Source organism: Gopherus flavomarginatus, chromosome 16 (assembly GCF_025201925.1).
Source record: "Gopherus flavomarginatus isolate rGopFla2 chromosome 16, rGopFla2.mat.asm, whole genome shotgun sequence".
Lineage (NCBI taxonomy): Eukaryota > Metazoa > Chordata > Testudines > Testudinidae > Gopherus > Gopherus flavomarginatus.
This window is the reverse complement of record NC_066632.1, coordinates 22684172-22708247: the sequence shown is the minus strand read 5'-3', so window position 1 is coordinate 22708247 and position 24076 is coordinate 22684172. Positions and strand designations below refer to the sequence as shown.

General features: G+C 56.2%; 1 protein-coding gene across 1 annotated transcript in view; it reads right to left on the bottom strand.

The window, feature by feature from the left end:
* Window positions 1-24076, bottom strand: part of SPRYD3 (SPRY domain containing 3) — a 36091-nt gene that overhangs the window by 2984 nt on the left and 9031 nt on the right. Inside the window, exons 6-10 of the mRNA XM_050925349.1 lie at window positions 23598-23786; window positions 10611-10760; window positions 6878-6935; window positions 1161-1280; window positions 630-784 (exon numbers count right to left, since the gene is read on the bottom strand). Of these exons, the coding sequence (XP_050781306.1) occupies window positions 630-784; window positions 1161-1280; window positions 6878-6935; window positions 10611-10760; window positions 23598-23786 (672 nt within the window). The remainder of the gene's footprint in view (window positions 1-629; window positions 785-1160; window positions 1281-6877; window positions 6936-10610; window positions 10761-23597; window positions 23787-24076) is intronic.

The window sequence follows — 24076 nt, the reverse complement described above, 5'->3', positions numbered from 1 at the left end:
CAGTTCCTGGAACAGGGGCGCATTGCTGGCAACAGCCACTAGGGGGTGCATCAGGCCAGGGAAATCCAGCCAGCTCGTACCCAGGCCTGGGCCAAGGTCACAGCGGGGCAGAGGGGTTAGGGGCTGGGCACTGCCCAGTCGGCTCTGGTCATGGCAAGCTGTGCCAATGTGCGTCATGCCAGTGGGGTCCCAGGCATCCCTGGGACAAGGGAGCCCAGACAGAGTCACCCCGTCACTCTCGGCGGGGCCTCCAGCTCCTACCAGCCTGGATCCAAAGCAGCAAACCCCAAACCCCCCATGGCCCACAAGCCACCCCAGCCCCATGACACATCCTCTGTGCCCTCCCCCCCCCACAATCACCCCCTCCCTCGAGTCATCCTCCCAGCATATCCCCCACCATGCCCCAGCCCCCCTGGTGCATTCCCCCTCCCGACCCCCACTGATCCCACAGCACATCCCCCAACCAGGCCCCCGGCCTGTCCCCACAGCCCCACCCTCTCCCTCCCTCAAGCCATCCCAGCCCTCCTCTTGCTAAGCCTCTCCCCCAAAGCGCCCTGACCCCAGTCCAACAGCACAGTCTCACCCCCTCAAGCCATCCCAGCCCCATGGCACAGCCCCCCAGCTCTTACCACCACTTTCTTCCCTTCGTGCTCCTGCTCCATCTCCTCCCCGTCCTCTTCCTCTTCCTCCTCCTCCTCCACCTCCTGGTGCAGGTACATGACATTCCGCACGCCCCGCAGCTTGGGCTTCAGGTCTGAGGTGTCACAGCTGTCGTCGCTGTCACCTGGGGGGGGAGTCTGGTCACTCCGGGGCTGGGTTGTACCCCACGCAGGGAACACCCGCTGGGGTCTCTGCAACAAGGCTGGGCCATTTGTCTCACGTTGCAGCGGCTCCAGGTTCAAGCCCCCCTAAGGACACCCCCCTGATCCAGATTCATTCCCCCGACAGTCAGAAACACCATCCCGGCTTCCTGCCTCTAGCCACTAGCCCACGCTGTCTTGCTCCACATCCTCCCTGCTTTTCCGAGTCTTGTTTCACTGGCAGGGGCAAAATGGGGGAGGACTGGCCGCAGCCCTCAGCCCTACACTCGTTGCTACAGGAGTGGATCTTGGGTCCCCGGGGGCCAGCCACACCTCCCCCAGCCACGTGCGGTCACGCACCTTCGCTGTCAAGGATGTAATCCCGCGGGAACATGATCCCGCAGCCCATAATGTCGCCCTTGTAGCACCGGGGCCCGAAGGGGTCGCCCACGCCGCTCCCGTGGAAGATCTTCCCGTCATCTGGAAGGAAGAAGGAGAGGAGAGGCCGTTAAGCATGGTGGGCCTGGCAGGGTGGCCTGGGAAGGGGAGCGATGCCCAGGCATGTGGCCACTCTTTAGGGGAGAGTTCCAGCCTGGAGGCACCACTGGCCTGCACCGACTGGCGTGGTCTCTGCCCGTGGGGTAGGTGGATCAGAACGCTACCTCCGCCAGTGGGAGATGGCACCAGACCCCCGGGCCACACAGCTGCACTGGCAGGCTGGGAAGAGAGATTGCTCTAAGGGCACCATGCCAGCGACCCAGGTCTCACCCTGCCCTATCTCAGCTCCCCTGCCAGTCCCAACCCACCCATTTCCTCAGCCCCCACTGCTGGCTGTTCAATCAGCTGCTCCCCGAGCCGTTGACCGGACACAGGGGGTTGACCACACACCAAGCAGCATCAGGCCCTCCTCTTTGCCCTGGGAGACCCCAGCGCCCAGCTTGCCATGGCACGCACCCAGGGGTGCTGCAAGAAAGCTGACGCACCAGGGTGAGCTCCGGGCTGGGGCCACACGCTGAACAGGCTCTCGTGCACCAGAGAAGCCAAGCATGGGAGCCCACGTGAAAGGAGCCGGGGAAGGGGGAGGCGGCTGTGCAGCTGGTTCGTGGACGTGGGCCGAGGAGCCACGAGGCACGTGGGCCAGGCAGAGGGTGGAGGCCTGCGGGAAGGGGGGGGGGCTGTTTCGGCAAACAAGGGAGATGCACCCAGCGAAGGGGCGGTAAATATTTCTCCCCGTTGCCAGGGCAACCCAAGCTGGGAATAATACAGAGTAAACATTCCTGTGTGTCGCCAGCGGAGAGCGAGCGCGCCTTGTAGGGGATCCCCTGGCTCCTGCCACAGGCGGGGGCGGGCACCAGGGCCAAGCAGGATAACCAGGGGGAGCAGGGCTTGCCGGTGTATAGTACTTGGGGGGGGGGGGGGCAAGGGAAGGCTTAACCCAGCCCCTCCGAGGGATCCCACAAGAACCCCACCCCCTGCACCAAGTCACCTGAGATTTTCCAACCTCCCAGCTGTCTCAGGGCACCAGCAGGGTGCAGCGAGGGGGCCGGGGGACGCCCCCATGCAGAGGGAAGGGCACCAGTAGATCTCAACCCCTTGCCCTCTGCAGCCAGCTTGGTAGCTGCCCAGCTCTCTACTCCTGGCTCCTTCCACCTGCACAGGCTCCTCAGTGCCCCTCTCCATCTGTACCCCCCCCATTCCCATACATCCCACCACACCCCCACCCTCCTCTCCTCTGGCCTGTCAGATCTAGGCTGGAATCCTTTCTCCCTTGCCCCCTCTCCCTGCCAGCATCACAGGGCTCCCATGCTGGGGGGCTCTGCCCCACACCCCTTGCTGAGCTGGGGCCAGAGTGACCTCAGCTGGTGTATTCTACCCATGCCCGGGTCTGGTTGAGGGAAGCCAAGAGCTCGACTCTCACCCACCACGATGGGGCCCTGATGGGGCCCTCCATCTAACCCCGGAGAGATGAAGGCCAGCGGCTGCACTGGACGACCAGGGGGGCAGGAGACAGCACACTCGGCCCTGGCCAGACTCCGTGCTCCACTCACTCCCAAAAGTCCTAGCTTGGAAGGAGACAGGCTCCTTGATGGTTAGTTTTTCTATTAGCCCCAAGAGAGAGCAAGTCCCAGCTCCTTGGCCCCAAACAGCTTCCAGGCTAAACAGACAAAGAGTGGGAGGGGAAACTGAGGCACAGCCACAGGAAGAGGCTTCTCCAGGTTCACTGAGCGGTCAAGGTAGAGCCAGGACTAGAACCCAGGTCTGCTGATTCCCAGCACCCTAGACCATGCTGCAACCTCAGTCAGCTATTAAGGCCCAGGCACCTAGCCACGAGCCTTGCCAAACCCAACTCAGACTGTGCTGGGGCTGCCAGCCAGGCAGCTGAGCTCCAGCAACATGGCCAGATCCAAACTGGGGGTAGGGGAGGCCGTGCTGTGGCAGCCGGGGAAAAGGATGACGTGGCCAAAGGGAGCTGGGATGCACCTGGATGCAAGTGGGTCACCCCCATGCAGCCCCCTGCACACCATGCTCGACAGCCTGGCACTGGGGCATCTGGGCACCCGGCTGCAATGCCCATCATGGGCAGCAATGTTCAGCTGCCCTCAGCTAGCCAGCCCACCTGGGGGGAGAGGGACAATGGGCAAGAAAGACCTAAGGCCTCTGCAAAGACCCACTGGCCCAAGAGAGCAAGCCGGGCACTGCAGGCCAAAGATCTCCACTTGTGAGAGAGCCAAGGGGCGGCTGGGCTCCCCTGAGGCCTCCCATACTTCTCACGGATGCCTTCAGCTCACGCCAGCCACAGGCGTGGCAGAGACGGGGAGGGGAGCGTCCGAGATAGAAGGGTGAGAAGAGCCAGAGCCGGACACTCAGAGATTCCCCCCGACTCGCCAGCAACGTAATGAACAGGAGAGCACAAGGGAGTTTAGGGCCGGGTTACCGCCCCTCGCTTCTTCACGCTCTCCCCCTCGCGTGGGATCTCTTCCACTCGCCCGCAGCACGAGCGGATCAGAGACGCTCTCACCCGTGTGCATTGCTACCTCCCAGCCTGGGCTCTATTGCCCGGACATTCCCCCGATGCAGGGCTGATCGAGCGGTTTGTTGTGGTTCCATGGAGCGTCCGTGTCTGCCAGAGGTTATGGCAGCTCAGTGCAGCAGCTGGCACCGTGAGGCCGGGTAACACGAAGGGAAAAAACGGTGGGAGGAGATTTTTTCCAGGAAGAGGAGGAGGAGGAGGAAGGTGAAGTGGCCAGCGAAGGGAAGTGGGAGGCAGCAGATCGAATACTTGGATGGGAATTTGAAATGTTCCCCTGGCGCTGAGCACTGGAAAGAAACCGCCAGGAACCAAAAGCGTTTACAGCTTTTCCTTCAGAGAGACAAGTCAGACAGTGAAAATAAAATCCTTAATCAGGCAGAAAGGGAGCGCGTCCCAGGAGGTCAGACTGCTCACGGAGGGAAGGGAGGAAGGAAACGTGGAACGGGGGGGAGACAACTCCCAACAGCTTCAATCCCCAGGGAAGGACCCCAGGCCTACCAGCCTTGCTGTCTTGGAGCCAGAGGATCTGGTAGGATTATGGTGACCACGCCTCTATCGTCCACCGAGGGTTGAGACTGCCTCAACAGCTCTGCCGCGAGGAGCCAAGACTGAAGGGCTGACCTAGGCCAGGGAAAGCAAGAGGGCAAGTTGCCCTCACGGCACCCGCAGACAAACCCCCATCACCACTAGACGGTGGCACTGGGGCTCCTGAACCAGGTGTTGGGAGCCCATAACTGGGTGGCTGAAGCAGAGATATGAACAACACCCAGGCACTGTTGGATGTAAAACTCCTGTCCTCAGCAGCTTGTGGTCTAGCATGTAGAGTCCTAGACTGGGACTCTTAAGAGACCTGGGCTCTATTCCCATCTCTGCTGCTGGATGACCTTGGGAAATCTACTTCCCTGACCCGTGCCTGTTTTCCCATCTATCACACAGGGATAAGGCTACTGCCCTCCTCTGTAAAACGCTCTGAGCTCTGCTGCACTCAGATCTTTTCAACACCCTTCCCGAAAGCATGGCTGAGCCTTGGGAGCAGCAGATGCAGGTGGCACAGTTTGAGCTCCAAAGCCGAGCAGCCCCCTGGCTCCAAGTGCTGTGGCTCTGATTGGCCAAGCGGCTCCTTGGAGACTTGGTTGTGTGGTTACACTCACCTGGCCTGATGCCTGGCTGGTGTAGCACGACTGACTTCGGAGCAGCTGTGCCGCTTTACCGCCAGGGATCAGGCCTGGGGCCCTAGGGAGAGGTACAGCACAGACACTTTAAGCCCTGTGTGTCGGGTAACAACAGTCTGAATGATCAGAACAGGAGCTGGTCTTCGCAGCGAGCATCTCCAAAATCTCCACAGCCACAGACGCAGCAGGTCACAGAAACAAGCCCCCAAGTCGGTCCCTGCACTCAGCAGCTGTTCAGCTCCCAGCTGGTGGAGTGTGCTGGGCGGGAGCAGCCACAGTGGGACAGCTGGCTCAACATGCTCGGAGCTAATTCTCAGCTGATGGGGATCAGCCGGAAGCCAGCACTACAGTCCAAGGCAAGGGAGAGAACCCCTGTCTTCAGCTAGCCAGACCGCCAGCTCCTTCTGGCCTAGTGGAGCAGACCCAGCGCCAAGAGGGAAACCCCAGATTTCGCTGTACTCATCGATTTTCAGGTCAGACGGGACCATCATGATCATTTATTCTAATGTCCTGGACACCACAGGCCCCAGAACCTCATCCGACCCTCTAAGGAAAGGAGGCTGGAGGCTCCAGGGAGTCCGACCTCCAGATCCCTGGCTGACTGCTCTGCCTAAGAGCCTAATGCTGCAAGGTGCCAGGCACCTGCTAGTCCCCTGGGCTTTCACAGCGAGCAACGCAAGAGCCGGCCTCAGCTCAACTGCTCATCTGAGCCCTGGGAGGGGGAACGTGTTCACACCTGGGGCCTGCAGCTCTCGGTGCTTCAGCCCAGATTCCATACAGAGGCTGGGTGAGTACCGCCCTTCATGCGGTTCTGTGAGCAGAGTCAGTAGCGGAGATGTTATCGTAACCCCGCTGGCTGGCTGGATCACACAGAAGCAGAGGAGACTCTACGGTCTGTTAGCTCAGGCAGGAGAGGCTCACAATTTTAGACCAAGAGTCCCCGGTTCAGCCTCGGCTACAGACAACCCACAGAGGGCAGCTGCATGCTCAGGTACTTGGCAAATTAAGAATGGTTCGCTGTTCTTCCTGGGGTGCAGACTAACTGGGCTAAATTCAAAGCAGGCAGAAACCAGCATCAGGGACCCAGAGGAGAGTCCAGCAGCAGAAAGGGGCCAGGACAGCTTTGACGTAAGATGATTGGAAAGCAACAGCCAGATGAACTGCTGGAGTGAAGTGGGTCTGACCGGATCCAGCTAAGAGAACCACCATCATCCAACACAAGCTGGAGATGGGCAGATATGGCAGCAGTAACCAGCAGGGTTATAAGTAACTGGAGCTACCTATGATCTGAAAATTAACCAGCTTTCCCGGCTGATAAACTTGTGACCCAACACAGGGCCTCGCCGGAAATCAATCCAGGCTGCAGTTTTCTGACCTGGCTAAGACACTGAGATACTGAGTTTCTCTTTGAAATTAAAGAGCATCAGGCCTCCAAGCCCCTCAGATAGCTTGGAAACATGCAGCCTTGATGTTCTGAGACAGCAGAGATCCAGCTGTTCTGGTGGGCTGCCAACTCCTTGGACTTCTGCACTCATGATCGAGACCCCATAGCTGAGAGGCTGCCCCCCAGAGCAGAACGAAACCTGGACCCTTTGCCACTGAAGACATTTTCAAAAGTTCCGGCAAATGTTCAGCACACAAAGCCCTGTGGCATTTATGCACCTAACCCCCCACTAAAAACATGGTGTCCAGTGTTAGGAGTGTGACACTTCCCCTGTCCCCCAAGTGGTGTGCCCTGGGCTGACTGCCAGTGGCTGCCCGTGGGTGATGCTGCTGCATTCGGGAAGTGCACGGTTAAACTCGGAAGGGACAACTTTCTTTGGGGTCTGGCCAGAGATTTCGATTTCTTCCTATTCCAGTCCTATCTCACTCACCTGCATGGTAGGCCACAGATCCTCTGCTCCAGCCGGGATGGCGGTTTTTCGGGTAGTCCTAGGGCAGAGAGAGGAGGGAGGGTGGGTCTCATGACTTCACCGGTTATCACCCAGAGTCCCTGCGGCGGGAATTGCTAAAATATTTCCCTATAAAATGGGAGGTTGCCTTTGGCCTTGGGCTGAGATGGAAAATCCAGTTGTAAAAGCGCAGCAGACGCATCCCCCCACCCCCCAGCCACATCCCTGGCGCCACGGCATCCCCCTCCCGCCATCCCCGATCGAGGCTGGAGGGGCCTGACAGCAGCTGCTGTGACTTGCTTGGCTTCAGGAAGGGGAGGGGAACCAGCCCCTGTGCAATTGGAGCGCTTGGCCCATGCGAGAGTTAATTGGGAGGCCGTGGCATGGCCTGCCTCGGGTGCATGACTCACCGGCAGGTAAATCCCTTGGGATTAAACGGCTGCAGCGCAGTGAATGTGGATGCACTGCACCGAGACCAATCCCAGGCTGAGGGAAGCCTGCCCGAAGGCTAACAGCAGGCCACCCAGCGCCGGCATGAGTCAGGGGTGACTCAGAGCTACCTGCTCCCCAGCGCTTTCTGGCGCCTGTTTGAAAGATGCTCTCGGGACCTACGCAGCGACTTGCTCCACCACGGCCCAGCCCTGTGCAGAGCGTGGGCTGGCCAGCGCCACAGCGGGAACGCAATAGGGCTGGGGACCCAGGACAGGGATGGGCCTGCTGCATCCCTCAGTGGGGCTGTGGTGCTGTCAGTCCTGGCAATATTACGCGGCGATCGGACAGGAAGGATGGTCCAGTGGTTAGGAAGCAAACCTGGAACTGAGTTGAGTGGCTGCTCCCAGGGCATGTCTACACTGCACACTGAACCTGGGCTCTGAAGCCCCTCTTTCTGTCCACACACAAATCACTCTGACTCAGGGCACCAAGCCCTCTGGATCTGGCTCCTAGGACCCTGCTAGGCGGGTGGGTCAGAGCCAGAGTCCTACGGAGACTCAGCTCCGAGCCCCGTCTTTTAGCAGTGTGGATGCCTGCCAAACCGCAGCCCCGAGTCAGAAGGTCAGCGCAGATACGTTAGCACAGCTGAGACCTGGGTCCAGCAGCTGCAAACCCAGTGTGGACACTCAAGAAATCCCAACTCCACAAGCCCCGGTCCCACAGGTCTGGGTTTAGGGAACAGTTTAGACGGATTCAGTCTCTCTGTGCTTGTTTCCCACCTGTACAGTGGGGCTAAGAGAACCGCCCTGCCACACAGCAGCGTGTGGGGCGTGACAGAAGGTTGTGACATGCTCAGTTACTATGGTGACGGGGACCAAACCAGTACAACAGGTAGATGGAATTTCCAGCTGACAATGCTGTGACCCAGCATGGCTTATCACACTCGACCTGGCCTGCCCCCAGGAGACCGCTGGACCCAAGCATCCATTTCCACCTTTAGCTCCTATCCCAAAGCGCTTTCCAATGTCCCCACATTACAGATGGAGAAACTGAGGCATGGAGGGGGGAGGGGAAGTACCTTGCAGGCTAGCGGCAGTCCTGGGAGCACAAAACACCTTCTCTCAGAGAAGAAAGTGCCTAAGAGGGGATGTGTTGGTCTCATTCGTTAGGCCAGGTCTGCTCTTAGAAGTCTGAGCAGCAGAGCTATCGCTGTCAGGGTGGGTTTTTGCCAAAGAGGTTATGCTGGCGAAAGCCCTAGTGTAGAGAGTTATCCCAGAATAAAACTGCTTATGCCGGTATCGCTTATTTCATTTCCCCAAACCAGAATAAGCTGGTGGGAAAAGCTGGCACAGTTAACACAGCAAAAACCTAAGTGCAGACCAAGTTTTACATGGTCTCTGCGGAGAATGCCAGCAGAGCTGCCCGCTGTGATGGTGGCCTTACGCTGCAGACACTTCCCCACCAGGAACTGAAATTAGAGCCCACCTCCTCATTTCATGTGGTGCTCACAGAGCAGTTTCCAATCACTCACTGTCCCAGATTAGGGCAGTAGGTTGTCAGACAAGGCACAGCTGGGGAACAAGCAGACCCCTGTAGACAGGAGCTGACCTAGCAGGAGAAGGGAACCTGGCAGCGTGGGAACAGACACCCCAGGACCGGCTCTTACATGGCACAGACCTGGCAAGCCTGCCGTGCCGTGAGGAATGCTAGCCGCAGCAGGGGCCGGGAATGTGCTGCATCGCCCGGGAGGCGAACATGCGAGCTTGAATCCAGATCACGTGTCGGGACAAACAGAAACAGATGGCTGCGTTTGACAGGAAGAAGGCAGGGGGTGGTTTGCATTCTCAAGGGGGAGGCAGGGAAGCCTAGAGGGGCCACCCATGCCACAATCAAGTGAGACCAAGCAAAGAGAAATTGGCCTGGCTAGATCATGCATCTGCCAAGGGTGGTGGGTGCCTGGGAAGGGGCTTTTAATAAAACAGGTATAATAATAACAACATGCAGCTTGTGTAGCGATTGGGGCACCTCTTGGAAGCTAAAGAGGGTCAGGCTGGGTCATCCCATGGATAGGAGATCTCCTCAGAACAACCATGGAAGATCTAGGAAGCACCTAGGTTCTATTCTTGGTTCTGGCCTGCTGGTGACCCCAGACAAGTCAATCCCCTGCTCAGTGCCTCAGTTTCCCCATGTATACAATGGGGATAAAGATACTGACTTCCTTTGTAAAGCACTCTGAGTTGTGCTGCTGGGAAGAGCTAGGGGTTATTCACAATGACAGAGCTGGGAGGGACCTGGGCACCTAGTCTGCAACCATCTGCTTGTTTCTCGCTGAAGGTAGGAAACCAGCCACACTTAGATCCATGCTCCTCAATTACCCAACTTCTCAACACTGCTGTCTCTGGGGGGTGGGGGTGGGGGGTTATGCCATCACAGCCTCCAGCCTTGGGTACCCAGCGTTGGCAGTGGGAGGAGTTGGAGACGGCAGGGGACGGAGGGTGATGAGAAGGGATGGAAGCCCCCACAACTGAGATCCAAGCATCTTTGCTCATTAGCTGAAGCTGCAGCCACAGGTTGAAGGCAAAGCAATGTCACCATGTCTGGCTTTACAGACCCTTTGCAGAGATGTAGTTCTACCGTGCTGGATTGGACACCTGGGCACATTAGAAAGCTCTAAACCAAGTGCTGACAGCCAACGGCACCAATCAACCCTCCCACCCCACCCCACCCCCATCTCTGACCCTCCTGCCCACAGCTACCCAACCCCAGGCTCTGTAACTCCAGCCAGAGAGCCTGCACGTCACAGACATTAACCGTCCCACACAGCTAAGTGGGAGTTCCTTCCTACTGAAACTGAGGCGTGGCAAAGCAAAGCGGAGTATGAAGAGTCTGTAAACGAGATGGGAAAGGAACCCAGACGAGTGGGTCTGCTCCCCACTCTCCCTAAGCACGGGAATGAGTGCTAACACCCCTAGACCAGGGACATTACCTAGGACTTGATCTGCCCTTAATCACCCTTATATCTGAGCCCGAAAACACTCACTTGCAGATTTTATCCTCCCACCCTCCTGGGAGGTACGGGAGCATTATCCCTATTAGACAGGTGGGAAACTGAGACACGGGTCAGATTAAGTGACTTGCTCAAGGTCATGCTGGACGCTGGGGGCTAGGCCAGGAATTGCAGCCGGGTCTCCCAAGCCCCAGCTCAAATCACTCTTGCTATCAGCAGGCTCGCAGACAGACACACAAATCGGACGGATGTGTGGGACCCATCCAGTGGCTTTACCTTCCGGGCCAGGCCTAGCGCGATATAGCACTTCTCCCCGGGGTCTACGATCTCCACCTCAAAGTAGTGGCTCCTGGTGCTCAGGGGGCGCCTTGCCTGGGCCAGCCCAACGTCGATGATGCTCTTTCCCTTGCCCACATACTCCAGGAGCTGCAGAGAACAGGAGAACGGAGTCAGCCCCTGAGAGTAGATGCGGCACCGGAGACCCACAAGGCAGGGACTCCCATGGCAGCGGTTCTCACCCTTCCCATGCCAAGACATTCCCAGCTCCTCACCCAGGATCCCCCTCCCAGCTAGCCAGGACACCCTTCCCTCTCTTAGCAATACAGGAAGGACGGGGTGAGTGCCCACCCCCCAGGTGCCTGTTCATAATTGGTACGGAGCGAACCCATGACCTGCAGAATCACCGATTGTCTGCCCCGGAAAGGTCCCCTGCACCAGGCACAGGGCAGTCCCTGCTGCTGTCTGCATTGCACAAGTGACCCAGAGGGGAGCCTGGGCTGCAGGTTCCATCTGTCCCAGACTGGGAGCGTTTCATAGCCCGGCGGGGAGCAAAGGACAATGTCACTTGGCTCTTTGGCCCAATTTAAAGCGGAGAGACTAGCACCAGGTGAAGTGAATGGCTTATGGAACAACCTGTATGGAAGGTGACCGGCTGTGTCTCTACAGCCCTTTGGGTGGGGTCACTCAGTCTGGCTTACTTATATAGCGCTCTGGCTCCGCCCAGTGGGAAGGGCTTATGCCCCCAACATTGGGCAGGGAGGGAGGCAGGCTTGGACAGATTTCAGAACTGAAGGCTGGTAAGTTTCAGCAGAAGAGGGAAAGGCAGTGACAGAAGCCGGCCAACCTGCTCGCTTGGCCAAGGGTCACATAAGAGAACACGTTAGGCCTTGCCCCCATTGAGATACAGAGAGGCACCTTCTAGGAAGCAGAATGAGACCACTCAGCCCTTTCAGACAAGCCAGGGACAATCCAGCGATGACAGCCGTCTTAGGCTACCCCCTACCTCCCATCACATCACCCAGAATGCCCCATAGTCAGCTCCCCAAGGAAGGCAGCCATCCCCGAAAAGCCCTGGGGTTGGGGAGGAAAGGGGAGCCATAAGAAACAGATTCTGTTGGAGAGAAAAACTAGATCGTGTCCCAGTTGTATAGACTGAGTTAAACTGATCTGGCTAACTTTGGGAGGGCAGTGGGGTGGAGGGGCAAGGAAGAGAGATAAGAAAGCTGCATTTTCTGTTCCAGTTGCTCTGGGGATCCAAAGGGAATTGCAAAATCTGGGATTTTCGGGAGGAGAAGGGGATGTTTACAAGGCCGGGAGCTTTGCAGATTCATGAGGCAAGCCCTGTGTCACGAGGTTTTCCTTGGACAGCGCCCGACATTCCAATTGTTGCTTCACAGACATCAGCTTTTGTTTCCTGCCTCTAGCAAGCCGGGCCCTTGTCCCACCTAACGCAGCTGCGTGGAAAAAATATCCCTTCAGGGATCATAAACGAGACAACCTCACACCCTCCTTTGCTCCCCGGGACTGCCTGGGCTCATCTCTTAGGATGAGTCTCAAGAGCCGATCCACGACGTCAAAGGCTTGGCGATGAAGAAAACAACACCCCGACTGGCTGACAGCTGGAGCTGACAGATTAGTCTGCACCAGGCCCAAACCATCTTGTCCATTTTAGCTCCCCGACCCCACCCCACGTCTCTGAGCCCGGCTGCATGTTGAACCAATATTTGCTGGCTCCCGCCAAGCCATGGAAAGGGGTCAGTGGTTTACATTTTTCCACTCAGTTGCTGCATTGCCACGGGATTCTGAGAACTGCTCATCCATCTAAGCACCAAAATAAAATCAGCACAAGGCTCTGGAAGACAAAGTCACCTCGGGTCACTCCTGGACAAGGAACAACACTGGAAAGAGACTGGAAACGTTCCCCTGCTGGAAGAAAGCAAGCTGAGAAGAGGAGGATAGTTACGTAGGATCGCACAAAAGAGCATGTCAGCTCCGTCGACTAGGACAGCAGATAACGCACGTGGCCGCACACTATGCAGGCATGTGGCGTCCAGACAGGGCCGGTGACAGCACCAGACCAGGGGCTAGTTCTACAGGCTGCTCACCATCACGTGAAGAGTTTCATGAGCACAGCAACTGCTCTAAAACACCGTGAGGGTGTGGGGGGTGCAGAATGCCCAGGCATTTGTGGGGCCCCGCAGCTATGCAGAGCCAGAAGCTTGCTCAGAGCCAGGGATGTTTTTTCCATGCTCTTATCAATCCACTGTAGGTACAAACATGGCACCCATCACTGCAGCATCTGGGCATATCACACCTGTCAATGTATTTATCCTCCTATGCCTGCTGCGAGGCAGGGCAGTTACCCCCAAGAGCCCCAAACTGGGCACAGAGACACTAAGTGACTTGCCCACAGCCACACAGGAAGTATGTGGCAAAGCCGGGAACTGAAGCTGGGTGTCCCAAGCCCCAGGCTACAGCCCTCACCACTGCACAATCCTCCCTCTGCTAGCTCTGCGGCAATACACAACCAGAGCATGTGCTCCAGCCCAGAGCACGGCACGTGTGGAGAAGAGCCACTAGGCTGAGATCTCCCCAGAGGAGACAGGAGGGGCTTGGCTTGCTCGGCCAGACGAAGGCTGAGGGGGATCCAATTGCTCTCGGTAAATTACATCGTGAAGAGCTTTAGGAGCCAAAGGACAATGCTGGCACAAGAACAAATGGGAATAAACTGGCCAGGGAGTGGCTGAGGCTAGAGAAGAGGAGAAAGTCTGCAGCCCCAGTAGGAGGGGTGGGGGCAAGCACCCTACGGAGTGGGAAGATGGAACCTGATCCATTTCTGGCCAGGATGGTGTGATGGGGCTCCCACAAAACCGGGCACGACCTCAGCAACCACTCCAGTCATATGGCTCCACACTTCGTGCAGGACAGCTGGCATCTTGCAGAGCAACTCCAAAGCCCTCGAGGTGGGGAGCCTCAAGACATTTGGTGGAAACCTTGGCTCCCCTGAAGACAATGGCAGACCCCCCCTTTTGGTGGGGGAAGGGCAGACCCTCCCAGCCAGTGCGGGAGGATTTCCTCATGTAGTTTTCAATTCCCATCCCCTGAAAGCTTCTCCAGATCTAATCCAAGCTGCATTTGGGGAGCAACATTTTCAGGGGTTTCCCAGGTTGGGGGCACAGGCTGAGAGCTTTTTGTGGCTCCCTCTCCTCACCCCACTCCATAAAATCTGGGGAAGGAAATAGGCTCTGAGGATGCTCACAGCACAACCTGTCCCACAAGCTGGCAGCACCCAGTTGAACAGCCACGGAGCCCACAGGTTGTAGGATCCTGACCATGGGAGATGCCCGGCTTGCTGATGCCCTGAACCTATGGGAAGATGCCTTCAGACCCCAGTGCTGGCATTCCAGAGCCTGCTTGGGTGCCCCTTTTCTAGGGGCAGGCTTGGCACCCACCAGTGGGGCCCCCCTGACCCTGGCGACCTTCTCAGATGGGAAGCTTCCCACCGGCAGCTCCCACCCCTCAGCTGCGACTTGCCCCAGCAAAGGCGCTGGCATGCACGTGCCTCCTGGAGACACGAGGGCGGCATTGTTTACCAAGCGCCATGACAGCGCTCACAGCAGTGGCAGTGATTCACCCAGCAGTGCTGCCCACAAAACACCTTAATTCCCTTTTAATTAGCTGCTTTCATACTAGTAAGGCATCATCTGAGTAACAGACACTGAGTAGCGGCTGCCAGCCTACGCCATCCAGCCCCGCCCTGTGTTGTTCAACATCAACAGGGACTCCTCCCAGCCCTACACAATCCCTCCCCCACCCCGCCACTGCGTTCCAGCTCCAGCTTGAAGGAACCACAAACCCCCAGCACCCTCCCTGGCCCCCCGTTCCATGGCCATACACCCACACAACAATACGTTTGCCTCGCTAGCAGCGAGCTGGAACGCTCTCTGTGCTAAGAGACGACGACAGCCTCATCCATAAGGGTTGGCCCCATGTCTTCGTGGGGTTCAGACGCAAACAACTCAGAGAGCGAGCGACGGGACCCTCAATAGCTCGGTCGCGGCTGGGGCTCAAGAAGATGATCACACGCAGCCGCTTCAGGTCTAAAGGAGCTGTAATCTGGAAGCCTCGCATAGCAGAGCACAATGGAGCAGATCCCAAGCCGTGATGGGCATGCACAGTGCCTATCTGTTTTGACGGTGGGGGGGCCACGCTGAGCCGCTCTCAGGAGCTGGCTCTGTGGTGGTGCCGTGGGCAGACCCTGTGCCAGGAAAAACGCACCGGAAGGATCGAGGATGAGTCTAAGAAGGCTCCCGTCCGGGGAACAAGGCACAGAGCCGGAGAGCGGCTCAGGCAGCCCATTGAGCATGTAGCGCCCTTCTGGAAAGGCAAGCCTGTGCTGGCCGGTCCCTTAGGCAGGAGTTCTCAACTGGGGGGGTACCTGGTGTCAGGAGGGGGCACACACGCCCACCTTGCCTCTCTCATATTGCTGAATGGAGTCTTGACTTGATGGATGAAGGTTCCAGGGGGGTCCCTGTATGGACAAACCTAAGAATCCTTTGCCATGTGCAGGAAGGGAGGCAAAGGGGAAGCTTGGGGAAAAAAAATCAGCCCATAATCCCAGCTGGGCTTCTCAAGGTGGCATCTGTGCCACCCTTGTCAGCTTCCCTTCAACTGATGCTTCCTAGCAGGCAGCAGGGCTTGGAAAAAGAAAGAGGCCCATGCAATTCCCCAGGACGGGGAGCATGTGCCGGGAGACGGCCCGAGGCGATTGTGGTGCAGACTACGAAAATTCCAAGACAACAAGCTTTTCGGAACAGACAGACACATGGTAAACCTGCCCTCCGCCTCCCACTCCCAGCCAACCGGAGCGCCCAAACCCAAACCAGGCCTTTCATCAAGGGCCGGCAGTAATAAGATTGTCCAAGAGAAGAATGTGAATTATGTGCATCATCATTTCCTGACAGTCTGGAGCTAAACCAGAAAAGCCCTGGCTAGAGATTCAAGGGATTGGGGGAGAGGGGAATTTAGCACGGGCAAAGTTATTCAGCACCAAGGGTGGCAAGATGGAAAGGAACAGTCTGCAATCTCCCCTTCTAGGCTGGCCCAAGGGCGGAGATGGTTTTCACCAATTGCTCTTTCCTGGTGGTTGGAATCAGAAAGCCGGCGTCAGTTGGAGATGATTAAAATCGCTGCATGGTGCAGTGGGCAGAGCCCAGGGAATTTGAGAATCATATCCCAGGCTTTCAAGTGATTGTGATTCAGAGGCCTCCACCCCAATGTGGCACCCTCTTAGAGGGGCCTTATTCTCAGAAAGTCCTGAGCACCCGCGTTCTGGAAAACAGGCCATTCGATCGGCGGTTCTGACGTGCAAAAAAAAAAATCACTAGCCGCTTTCAAAGACATCAGCTCTGCTATTGCCTTGCTGGGTGGCATGGGGCAAGTCCTCACCCCCTACCCTGCTCTGTGCCTCAGTTTCACCATCTATTACACGACAATGACACCAACCCTCCTTTATAAAGAGCTGAAATATCGGGCCCGTAAGTACTTAAATCTGGGCCCCGTCCCCACAGTGTCTGAGCCCCTCACAATCCTTAGTGTATTTATCTGCCCAACCCTGCTATTATCCCCACTACACATGGGGAAACAAGTCACAGAGAGGTTAAGAAGGAATTTTGGCATCAAAGGGTCAAATGGCAGCTGGGTGCCTAACTCGTCCTGAAAAATCAGTGTCCCCCTAAATGACTTGCCCAAGGTCACAGTCAGTGGGGACCTGAACCTGGGTCTCTCAAGCCCCAGGCTAGCGTCTTAACCACTAGGCCGTCCTTCCCCTACAGGCCACTTAGTCTTCCTGTTGAAAATCTTGGCCGTACTCTCCATCGCCGTGTCAAGCTGCAGCGTAGAATGCGCAGCCTCACCTTTGGATTCTAACGAAGCACAGCTGAGACCAGCATCGGAACACTGGGCACAGTTCTGGGGGCCACCATTTTAAAAGGGGGGTTAAAAATTGAAGGAACCACAACGTGAGCAAAGAGCTAGAAAAAACGCCTGACGGTGAATTCAATCTGTTTAGTTGACCGAAAAATAGACGAGGGGACTTGATTACTGGGAATAGTGCTAGGAAGGGTGCCGATTACACATACTCCTGGCCAGAGACGCTTAGATCACCCCGAACGCCACCTCTTGCCCTCCCGCTGCTTGGGGACGGTTACTCATTCCCACCCACTGATCAGCAGCACTGCTCTGCATCCCACCTCAGCCCTAGTCAGAAGTGCCTGTACATGCACCTGGGAGCCTGGGCTGGTTCTAGGCATGCTGGAGGGACACCTAACGCCTCTCTGTGGTGTAAGACAGGTGCAGCCAAATTAACATGGGCCCCTACTGCACTGCAAACGCTTAGCCAATTCGCTGCCCACCGTCACCCCCAGCATCTCCCCTGGAGCTCCTGCCCATCAAATAGCCAGACTCGGTTTTTCCTTGAGGGGCTGGAGCCTGCAGGCACTCACTACTTGGCATAGTATTTGCTACAGCCAGCTAGCTCCGTGAAGGCAACACGCACTCGCAGCAGTAAGTGCTACAAGAAAAAAAGGTTCAGATTCAGCATCGCCAGCCCCAAGCATCCAAAATTTCAGAGTCAGGCTCCAAAAGTTATGAGATTATTTTTAAGCCAATCACAAGGTTTAAAAAAATAATTTGTGATTCTTTTCATTTGTTTTCCAGTTTCTGAACATTTGGGGGTCATGTTTTCTAGCTTTTCTCCACATCCACAAGGGCTGTCACATGACTCCAGGAGATGGTGCTCTAAGGAGTAAAGAGACACCAAACAGCGAGAAAGTTATGAGAAAAATCACAGCAGCTGGCAACACCGCAGATCCATGGCTATTTCCTGCCCAGATCCACAACGTTCTTAGCTTCCCTTCCTTAACTGCGCTGGTGTCTGCTACCCCCGGATTTCAGGCGGGCAGTTAATTTTGCAAAACTCTTCCCTGTTGTTATATAAAAAGGCTGAATGCCAGCAGCCGCACGGCACCCCAGCCTCATCCCAACGCCACACGGATCTGCTCCAGCCCAGGAGGGTAATTGGATTCGCATGCACTGAAGCTAGCCACCCAGGACAGGAGCATGAGACCATCTCAAATGCTTTGCTGGCGTCCCTCCAGCATGCTCCCTGCCTCCTCCAACGCCAGCCAATGAAAATAAAAAGCCATCAAGTTTGCCTGGCATTACGTGTCCTCCATGAACTGCTGCCACCTATTACCCATTGTTGCCTCAGCCCCCGGGTCTAGGGAAATTCTCACGATCCAGTTGTTTCTTTTGCTAGGGCCCGAAGCTAAAAATCCCGAGATGTGCCACAGAGATGGCTCACCGAGTTCATCTCTCTGGCAACACAGCAGTGCCAGAGCTCATCCACTAGAGGAAGGCAGTGTGGCCTATTGGACAGAGCACCGGCTATTCTGGGTGCTATTCCCAGCTCTGCCACTGTCCTGGGGCAGGTCATGTCACCGTTGTGTCTCAGTTTCCCCATCAGGAAAATGGAGATAATGACACATTGAAATCTACTGATGAAAAGCACGGAATAAGAGGTAGGTATTCTCATCCCAGATGGCTTGGTCTTCCTGCATATAAGGAGAGGGCAGAGGCTAGCCATCCTGTGGCCTCAGTTAGTAGCGAAAGTAATGAGACGGCAGCCAGAATTCTGAGTCAGGCATGTGGAGGAAAAGGGAGAAGTTGGAAACGAAGGAGCTATGTTCCACCCCTACAACACACAGTTAGACTGTGGAACTCATTGCCACTGGATGTCATTGAGGCCAAGAATGTAGCAAGATTCCAAGAGGGACTAGGCCTATATCTGGATCCCAGGGACATCCAGTTAAAACAGTAAGTACTAACCAAAGTGTTGGAAGAGAGACAGAAATTCCCACTCCTGCTCAGCTTTCTCATTGATAATACATGCTCATGCCGCAAGCCGTGAAAGTGGAGGAAGTGCAGGACCTCTGGGCGAGAAAGTTGGATGGACCCAAGCTAAGAGCCTTTATTGAGATTCCACTGTCAGTGCAGGGAATCTCACACCATGCTGCTTAAAGCCATGCAGGCTCACTCCACCCCCACACGCTGTGGGGCAGGGCCACCCACGGATCCACTCCCCATAAGAACCCAATACCAACTTGTCAGGCGAGCCCCACTCCCCAGCTGCCAACAGCACAGGGAGTCCCCAAAAAGCTCATCTGATGTTTGCATTCAAGACTCCTCTCATCCGAGACAGCGTTTGGGGGACAAGTGACTTTGAAATGAAAGGACAAAACTGATCTGTGTTTGTAAGAAGCTCTGTCCCAGGCAATCTCCCACCTTAGGTGTCCAATGCCCTTCTCCAAGCAGTCTGCCTCTTTCGGGAAACGGAAGATCTCTATATCAGTGGACCAGGAAATGAGTCTATTTAAAAGTAACACTGCACTCATAACGTGCTGTTGATTTGAGGATCTCTTTACAGACATTAAGCCTTCACATCAGGATTAGGAAGTTTTAAGGAGGGGAAACTGAGGCACAAGGAGGAGATGTGACATGGCTAGGGTCACATGCTGCATCAGTGGCAGAGCTAGAAGAACCAAGGAATCCCAGTAACCCCAGCCACAGCACCCTGCTGCTTTGGAGATGGAAGAGTTCAGCACCTGTGTGGGAATCCCTCTGCCCGAGAGGGTAACAGTGACTTCTGCTGAGGCTGACGCAGACCAAGGGACTAAAGATGGGGTGCCACCCCACACAGGAGCCAGCTGTACTGTGAAAGAATGCAAGAGCCTATTTATAAAGCTCCTAATTCGGTGTTCACGCCACACCCTGCCAACCCTCCCGCGCCAATTAGCACCGTGCATTGTTTGAAGGTTTGTGGTAGTGTGGCTGAGCTGGCCGGTATTTACACATGGCAAGAGGGAAGCGGAATGGGGAGGGGGGCGTGGAGGGGGGCGAGAACCAAAGAGACTTGCCCAGGCAGGCAGAAGCAGTGGCAAAACCCCACGCAGTCGTTCCAGGGAGCCGACAAGAAACACTCGCTCCGGCTAAAGGTCAGCAAGGGCCTTGGAATGTCTCTCTTGGCCCTGCCTCAAAATTTAACTTCACAGATGTTGTCTGCAATGAAATGTCAGAGGGAGAATTGGGGTGGAGTGGGAGGGGGGCAGTTAATAAAGGTTGAGACGGAAAAGGATGCAGCCCAAGACGGCGGATTCTTCCCCGCCGCGGCGCCTTGATCAAATGGTCCGGCCCGGCTCCATCCGGCACACACGAGCGGCCATCACGTGTGCTGCGACGTGGGGCCTGCGTTCACAGCTGCAATCCTTTACCAGCTGGAGAAGGTTTGGGTCCCAAGTTTGTTTTTGAAAAAGGCTCTGGTGAGAGGGTAGAAATGCTCTGAGAGCTCCAGCTGGGAAGAGGAGGCAGCAGCGGCTAGCGATTAGCACAAGGGTCTAGCTTCCAACCACACTGACGGCAAGTCACGTCCGTGTCCCCCCCCGCCACCGTGCCTCAGTTTTGCCATCTGTGAATGAAAGATTGCCTTTGTCTTCCTCTACGAGGGGGCTTTGGGATTCCCAGGAGGAGATGAAAGTACAAGGGCAAAAGAGAAGCACGGGGTATCTTCCGGAGGGATATTTCCCCTAGTAACCAACAAGCAATGAGTGCCTGTGCTCCAGCTGATGCCTTCCATCCTGGCCAGACCAGGGAGGAGGAGGTGGTGGTGGTATGCTTGGCGTTGGGGAGAGCCCTCATGAACAAGAATGGGCTCCAGACACGGCTTTGCGTTTCATCACAGCCCCACTCACTCCAATCCCCCAGACTAAGCCGGCCTCATAAGCCCCACTGTGATGTCAGCAGATATTATCGGCCCTAATTTTACAGGGCAGGAAACAGGGGCAGTCAGGGCAGAGCCTTGCCCGTGGTCAGAGTGGATCAGAGGCAGGAACAGGAGCCAGGAGCCCTGACTCCCAGTCCACTGCTTTAACCACAGCTCTCCCACTGCCATGGGACAGCATGCGTCAGAGCTGTTCGAACATGCGGGACTCAGGGTGCCCCGGAAGCATCAGGGGTAATGCAGCAGCCACAGGCTCTATCTCCATTAGAAGAGCAGTGAGCATCCAGACACAGCGACAAAGAAAGCGTGAGATTCAGACGCCCAATGTAGGATCCAGCAGTTTCCTTTCTCACCCTACCGAACACAGCAGGATAAGCGCTAGGTCCTATAGCTACGCCAACAAGCCTCACTGATGGGTTCGCTTGTGATGCCGGGTGCTGCCCCCACTAGCTCTGGGGAGCAGCCAGAGCACAGAGGTCCCTGCTCCCCAAAGGCAGGGAGGGAAGCGAAGCCGTGTTCCAGACGGCGGAGCCAAAAATGGAGCCAGGAGAGCCCACCCAACTGGAAGCTCTCACAGCCTGGGGCAATGACCCACGTTGAGAGGTCAATGTTGGAGAGCACAGGCAGAGAACGTCCTGAGGAGCCCGCACAGATGCCCGGCGAGACCAAAAAGGTGGGTTCTTGTTTCAGCCCACGTCCCTTTGGGCCCATCCTCCCCTTTGATCGTCAGCTTTGTACCCTTGCAGGTAGGGAAAGGGGCTGAACAAGGCCTAGTGCTGGACCTTGCCTGCACCAGCAAGAAGCAGGTCCACAGGCTGGGCTTGTGGGACCAAGGCCCAGAAGCTCCATAAAAACACAGCCATGCAGAGAGATCGTCACGTGGCAGCCTGAGATTTGCCCCCAGCCAACAAGGGACTTGCTCCTCACCCTCCTCCAGCCAGGGTAAAACCCACCCGATAATTATAGGTACAACGCTCCACGTAGCCATGGCAGCTGGGAAACAGAAACCGCAGGGCAGCGCTCCAAGCCACACAGCAGCATCCAGACCACTCCAAACCAGCATCCCCAGCAAGGATGGAAACACCTGCTCCTGGATTACTCGGCTAGCTTCAGCAGCAAGCGAACCAACCAGCCTGCGGGACTCCACCTGCAGCGTCGCTCTCAGGAGTGCCCTACAGTGGAGATTTTAGTGGGTGGAGCTGCAGGGAGAAGGATACAATTGCCAAGCTCATTGTATTACAGCAGCCCCGATGACAGCCGGGCATCCCAAGGACACGTTCATACCCTTCCATAGGCCCACACTTGGCTTGTTAGCTTTGCAGCCCTCTGCGTGACAGACAGAGGCTTTGCACCTGGCGGGATCAGTAAAGAGAGGCCTTGCCAACTCTGAGGGCGGGGCCACCCATGAATGACAGAGGCGAGGGAGTGAGGACTCCTGGGTTCTACCCCCAGCTCTGGGAGGGTGCATAGCCCTGAATGTAAAGGCAGGGATTGGGAGTCAGGATTCCTGGATTTTATACTGCCCTAGAGATCGCAGCTAGTCATTTTCCCCAGGTGTGAAAAAGAGGCTAACACCACTTATCTGCAGATCTCACCATGCTTTGCAAAGATGGCGGAAGTGTGGTGCTGAAGCGATTGCGAAGCCCTGGAGCTCACAGCCAGCCAGGGCTAGAAGCACTTGGGGCTTCGGTAGAAATGCTTTCAGGACTAGGGCACATCTTCAGAATTGATCTTGGTAGAAAGCCGCTCCCAGTTATACACTGTTAATAAAGATGTCCCAGATCTCTGGGGCAGAACGGCAGGCACAAGACCTGAGAGACCTCAAGGCTTTCATCCCCAGGCCAAGTGAGATGGAGCGAGTGCCTGGACTGTAACACAGCAGAGTCCAAACCAATGACTTCTGGACCCCCAAGCTAAGCACAGATCACGCACAGCTAGTCCCCAATTTTCAGCTCTTGCTGCTTCCCAGTGCCGAGCGGAAAGGAGGCACTAAGAGACCTTGGCAAAGACTTCAAGGCTCTACCCTCTAACTGGGTGGTGATCACTTCCAAGGCACCTATGAGATCATGCATCGCTGCCAGGGGTGCCCAAAAAGCAAAGCCAAGCAAGGTTTTCAAAGGAGCTGCTTGGAACAATTCCACTCCTTTGATGAATTTCCAGGGAGTAGAGGGAAATCCCCAGCATTACCCCTGCCTGGAGCTTGGCTAAAAATAAATAAGCATCTGTGTGTTTGTGAAATTAACAGCGTCAGCAATCTCGCTTTGGAGAAATAGATCACACAAGCCTGCACATTCTTGGGTAATGCTAATTCTATCGAGCAGTTAGCCAGCACTTCCCCCCGCCCAGATCACAAAGCACTGCATGCAGGCAGATCAGCATCACTGTCCCTGTTTCACACAAGGAGAAACCGAGGCACTGGAAAGAGAACCAAGGGTTCCAGACTCCTGGTGCAGAGCCATGTTCACTAGACATGGGGTAGCAGCTGGGGAGAAAAGATGCCAGTTTGGTCTCTCTGGTTCCTTGGGCTCCCCTATTATTCTATCCACTTGTTGTCTCTCGTTTTAGACTTAGCTTATCAGCTCCTCAGGGCAGATCTGGTCTGGGTTTGTCCAACACTGGACATTGGGGCACCTAGAGGCTATCGCGGTACAACTGTAGCTTACAAGGCAGAGAAGGAGAATCTTTAAAACCTTATTCCTAGCTCCAACCTGTGCCCTGCCTGCCAGAGACCCTTAGTCTGGGCCCCTTGGATTCAGAGGAATTTCCCCGTTTGACATCACAGCCCCTGGCAATCCCAGTAAGAACCCAAACTAACGAAACCACAGAGCCAGCCCACCAAGCTCAGACCACTCCCTCCCCACAGCGCAGAGCCCAACAGCTGCTGTAGAGAGAGGTCAATCCCTGAGGGGACCCTGATCACTCGCCAGCTAGGCCTGCAGCCAATACCCTGCACGGACTCTGTAGACCCCTGCCAGCAGCACTTGGGGCACAGGGTTAAGCTCTCTTTGGAATCCAGAGGGGCAGGAGACCCCAGGCAGGGGGAATGGCAGGAACTGGGTTATCTTAGCTCTAAGAAAGGACCAGATTCAAAGCCTGGAGGCCGACGTTGCCCCGGGTCGCCCCTGCAGGGAGCCAATCAGCTTGCTCACCGTGCCGCAGACCTTCACGTCGTGAAGCCGGCCCCACTCGTCCTCATAGCTGTCCACCATCATGATACTGTCGTCCTCCTCGTTGCCCAGCTCGGCGTGAAGGTGGAGCCGAACCTCTTCTCCCAGCGAGTGCATCCCCACAGCAGGGAAGAGCCCATCCGGGGACAGCGGCATTATGGTGGAGCCAACCTGCGGGATACAACCAGCAAGACCCTCCATGAGCCTCCTGTACCTCTGGTGTCACCTGCTCACAGCATGACAGGACCCTGGTATCTCAGCCGATCCTGCCAGCAGTAGTGGAGTGAGCCATGGGAGCTGAACCTATGGGGTTAGGGAGTCTCTGTGGGTCACAGCTGAGTCATGTCACTGGAGGAAGCCTGCTCTGCTGCTAATCTAGAGGATCTAGCCCCAGGAAGAGCAGATCACACATCCTGCCAATCTCTGCAGAGCCTGCCCTGTGACTATGGGAGAGTTCCACC